Raw genomic sequence first — 4785 nt, 5'->3', positions numbered from 1 at the left:
AAAAATAATTAAATATCTGCCAAGGTATTTTTCTTCATACCCACCTAGATTGTGTTTTTCTCTGTCCTCTCATTAATCAAGTTGCCTTCTCTCCTTAGGCTAATTATAAGCCTTACTCCCTACTCTGTACTTCCCTGCCCCCACCCCTGACACCCCCACCCCCAGTTCCCAGTGAGACAAGTAAAGACATGTGAAGGGAAAAGTCACACAGCCCTTTCTTTTGCGGTGGGCTTATGCTGTTATGAAGAATCCTTACCCAACTCAACTGGACCCTCATCCACTGAGCCCCCCCTGTCCCCCCTCCTCACTGTAGGATGGTCAGAAAGTGTTTCTGCCTCTAAGGAGGGTCAGCATTTGTTAGCAACCTTCTGAGCCATTACATTGAACAGCCACCGGCAGGGATGAAGGACCTTGGATAGTGTCCTGCATTAAAACCATTGGGTGTCCACTCACGGTTGCCACACCATTAGCATGCTGTTCCTTAGAGAGCTGGAGCCTTTCCCAGGAGGTGTTGGTTAGTCATGAACCATGCAATTTCCTAGTAAGGCTGAAGGGACAGAAAGAGGAAGTGGAGGGAAGGAGCTGGCTTATAGGAACAGCAAAGGTCCAGTGGAAAGAGTTCTGTGGGCAGTAGAATGCAGGCAGGAAAGGGAGGTGCAGGGAGACCGAATGCCCTGTGTATTCAAAGCCCATGGATAAAAGGCTTAACAGAAATAAAATAGCTTTTAGGACGTATATACATGTATTCTTATACTCTCCTGAAAGATGAGGGAAAGAAAAGGTGCATTGATTCCAAGGAAGAACTGAGGGCCACACTGATGTGGCCCAGAGATGGCAGACCAGTCATGGGGGAGACTCACCTCTGCCAGCTCCTGAGGCAGGCTGACTTGATTCCAGGTGTGACTCGCCCCAAAGCAAGGCCAGTGTAACTATCAGGAGAGCATCACTGCCAGCCAGTCAGGGCAGTGGTTTCAGGCCGCCAGTGCTGGGCCCTTCACCTTTCGGAGGAACTGGGTTATGGGACAGAGAAGGAGGGACGCATAATTGAGAGAGAAACTGGGTGAGGTGTCCCCAAAGTAGACTTTTAACTTTTGTAGCCCAGCCCCTTAATTTAGCTCACCCATTCCTAGACAGGTATCAAATGAGCTTCCTGTTGTTGGACATCCTTTGTCAACCATCAAAACTCATCCACTAGGTACACAAGGCCTTCTAAGCTCTGTCCTCTCTCACTCCTCCAGGCCCATCTCCCTTCCTCTCTTTCTGCCTCACTTCATGATCCAGTAAAGGCTTGTGTTTCTCAGCATACATGTGATTTCTTCCCCCCTGCTTCTCTCAGATGGCTCCATGGGACTTCTCTACCTCTTACTGTCAGCTGGCCGAGTAGCTCTCTTCCAAATTTCCTGGCATAGACCAGGGAGTGTTTCCAGTGTTGCTTCAGCATTCTGAAACATTTCAATGGGTATTCCACCAATTCCAGGAGTCTTGTTCTTGGCTAATGCATTGAGTGCCGTTTAAACATCTTCCTTGAGCACCATTTGCTTCTTGCTCATATGCCACCTCCTGAAATGATGAACTGTGGACGAGTTCTTTTTGGGACAGCGACTCTGTGTATTCTTTCCATCTTCTCTTGATGCTTCCTGCAGCATTCACTATTTTGCCTCTAGAATCTTTCAAGATTGCAATTTGAGGCTTGAATTTTTTTCTTGAGTTCTTTCTGTTTCAGGTACGCTGAGAGTGTTCTCTCCTTTTGGGGTTCTGATTCTAGGTCCTTGCATATTTCGTTATAATATTTGGCTACCCTTTGTTCTATTCAGCTTCTTAACTTCACCCTTTCTTCCATTTGCTTTAGCTCTTCTTTGATTAAGAGCAAGTTCGAGTCTCTTCTGACATCCACTTTGACGTTTTCTGTCCTTCCTGTCTTTTTAATGCCCTTTTGCTTTCTTCCTGAATGATGTTCATGATGTCCTCCCTTAGCTCATCAAGTCTTCTCCCATTAGTGTTCAGTGCTTCAAATCTGTTCTTGAGATGTTCTCAAAGTTCAGATGGGATAGACTCAAGGCCCCATGTTGGGAAAATGGAAAAAGGGCCATATTAGGAGATTCCCCTTCCTCATTATTCCCATGAGACAAAGAGTACCTTGGCAGCACAGGGGAAGTATATTCACCTGTATAAACTTGAGAGATGCTCTCTCAATCAAAATGGGTTCAATAGATGATGGATGGATAGTTAGGCAGAGAACCCTATGATAGTTAAAGTATATTTGGATGTTGGAGGGGCTAGAAAATATTTCCAATTCCTGAGTAGAACAAGCTTGTCACAAATTTAAAAAACTGACTTTCAAGACATCTTTATTAAGTCCCAGTCTGTCAAACACTGAGTTAAAGACGCTAAAATGAACACAGAGCTGGATTGTCCCTGGAAGAGCTAAAACCATGCAATTTCCAAAAGTTGCACTACATACGTTTCAATCCTGCAAATTGTATGCCATGTAAGGAATTTTCAGTATATCTCTGGCTGTCTGGTAAAATAAAATCAAGTTCTTCGTGCATCATGCCAAGTTCCTCTTGATTTTCCTTTCCCCCAATGTAGTGGCCAGTTTTCACTTGCGGTTGTCGGCCTGGACATAACATCCTTGGGATTACGCTCTCTCAAGGAAATAAGTGATGGAGACGTGATCATTTCCGGAAACCAGAAACTGTGCTATGCCAATACAATAAACTGGAAAAAACTATTTGGGACTACAAGTCAGAACACTAAGATTATAAAAAACAAAAACAAAAATGTCTGTGGTAAGTAGCAGCCTTCTCTTGATGATGAAGATGTTCAAGTAGGCCTTTCTTTCCACTTACAGCACTGAGGGACCACTCCCGCACCTCATTCCTTTATTCCTGAAGAAACACATGAAAGAAAGCACTCCGTTCGTAACTGTGACGGAACCCTTGGAAATTTATCAGACTTCTTTCCAGATCATTCGCATTTCATAGAAGGAGTTTGCCTGGAGGCTTAGACTGCCGATTATTTGTGATTTAGGAACTAAATTTATTATTCACTAAACTCGATTTCAGCACTAGGTTTCTTCCTTCTCCTTTCCACCTTCAACGATAGATACGTGTACACACAACATAAATACTTGTACACACAAGCCATGCTCCCTACACACAGAAACAGATGAACATTCCCTGTACTGGTTTAAGAGCCCTACGCCATCTTATAAAGCTGGAAAGTGCACTGTAACCTGTAAGATGACCCTGGGCCCTGGCAGAAGCAGACATGAGTTCAAATGATGACTCTGGCCCTTTCCAGCTCTGAGACCTTGCTCAATTTTGATCTCTTTAGTCTTTCACTTTCTTAGCTATAAAGAAGAAATGGTAAGGCTTTCCAGACCCTAATGCTATTGAGAGAATTAAATAGTATTTCATATGCAATGCACAGAGCTGGTGTCTAATATAATCAGAGCAATGGATAAACCTTCCCTCTCATTGCTGTCAGCTTTAGCTTTGATCAGCAAAATGCTGAACAGGTCTAGTCTAGGATACCTTCAGTAGGGAAATAAAGAACTTTCACCAGCTTCCCAGGAAGCCTATTTTGTGTGATTATTCATTTTCTGGAGACCAGAAACACAACTCAGCATTATAGGGAACAGAGCATCCCCCACTTACAAGAGCTGTTTCTGATGATCACTCAGATCTCTAGTCCATCCTTGACACCGTGGTGTTTGTACTGTGTTCACAGAGGCCATGGGCCACGTTTGTGATCCCTTGTGCTCATCAGAGGGTTGCTGGGGCCCAGGGCCCAAAGACTGTGTCACCTGCCGCAATGTTAGCCGAGGCCGGGAATGTGTGAGCAAGTGCAACATTCTGGAGGGGTAAGAGGTTTCCTTTTATCCCTTTATTTCTATCCAAAAATAAAACTCTGGAAAGTTTATAGTTTTCATCTTGATTCCCCTCCACCTCTTTTTTGTTTTTTGGCCAAACTATTAATCACTGTGTTAGTCTGGGTAGACTAGAGAAACAAATTCACAAATATGCATATGTGTATAAGAAAGAGCTTTATATATAAGAGCAGCTGTACATTAAGAAAACAGCCCAGCCCAGTCCAGATCAAGCCCTTACTTCTGATATTAGCCCATATCCTCTTCAGACTCACGAAACACATGCAATGACACAGAATGCAGGAAGATCGCAGACCAGTGGGGGCAAAGTCTTGTGGATCCAGTGGCGGTAGAAGCATCTCAGTGCTGCCAGGGGTCCCACATGGCTCCTCCAGTTCCCAGGGCATGGGGTCTATCAGCGTAGTGCCATGTGTCTTGTCAATAGAGCACCTCTCAGGCAGAGTGTGTGTCTCCTACCTCCAAGGAGGGAATGCAGGAGTTCCCAGAATTCTTAGGAAAAGGCCATGCCCACACAGAAGCCTCACTCGTTATGAGCCAATTAACAGACTAGATTGCACCCCTTCACTCTTAATCCTCTCAAGTCCCAAATGGACACCAGATTATATAGTTACCACAATCACCAAAGGAAATAAGCTTTTTCTTTCTTTTTATTATTGCTAAGATCCTGCAAAATCCAAAGTGTGTAAGACAACCTTTTTCACACTCATTTAAATTTTAATCTAAACTCTCCCAGTTGCATCATAACCTTATTACCTGCTCTGGCCTTAGCAGAGATGAGTATGCTCCCTGAAGAATTGTGCTGTGTGTCTTGTAAGTCCCCAAATTCATTAGCTTCTAGAACCTTCTTTTCAGGAAGTAGATTATATTTTTCTAAGTTGCATAGAGCTTCCCCC

At 44.0% G+C, this 4785-nt stretch overlaps 1 protein-coding gene across 1 annotated transcript in view; it reads left to right on the top strand.

The window, feature by feature from the left end:
- EGFR (epidermal growth factor receptor) overlaps positions 1-4785 on the top strand; it is a 213125-nt gene that overhangs the window by 158555 nt on the left and 49785 nt on the right. The window contains exons 11-12 of the mRNA XM_013005999.2: positions 2590-2789; positions 3733-3865. Of these exons, the coding sequence (XP_012861453.2) occupies positions 2590-2789; positions 3733-3865 (333 nt within the window). The remainder of the gene's footprint in view (positions 1-2589; positions 2790-3732; positions 3866-4785) is intronic.

Source organism: Echinops telfairi, unplaced genomic scaffold (genome assembly GCF_000313985.2).
Source record: "Echinops telfairi isolate 266 unplaced genomic scaffold, ASM31398v2 ScPeMD7_7;HRSCAF=31, whole genome shotgun sequence".
NCBI classification, from domain to species: Eukaryota; Metazoa; Chordata; class Mammalia; order Afrosoricida; family Tenrecidae; genus Echinops; species Echinops telfairi.
Note: the sequence above shows the minus strand (reverse complement) of the source record. Positions and strands in the feature narration are given on the sequence as shown.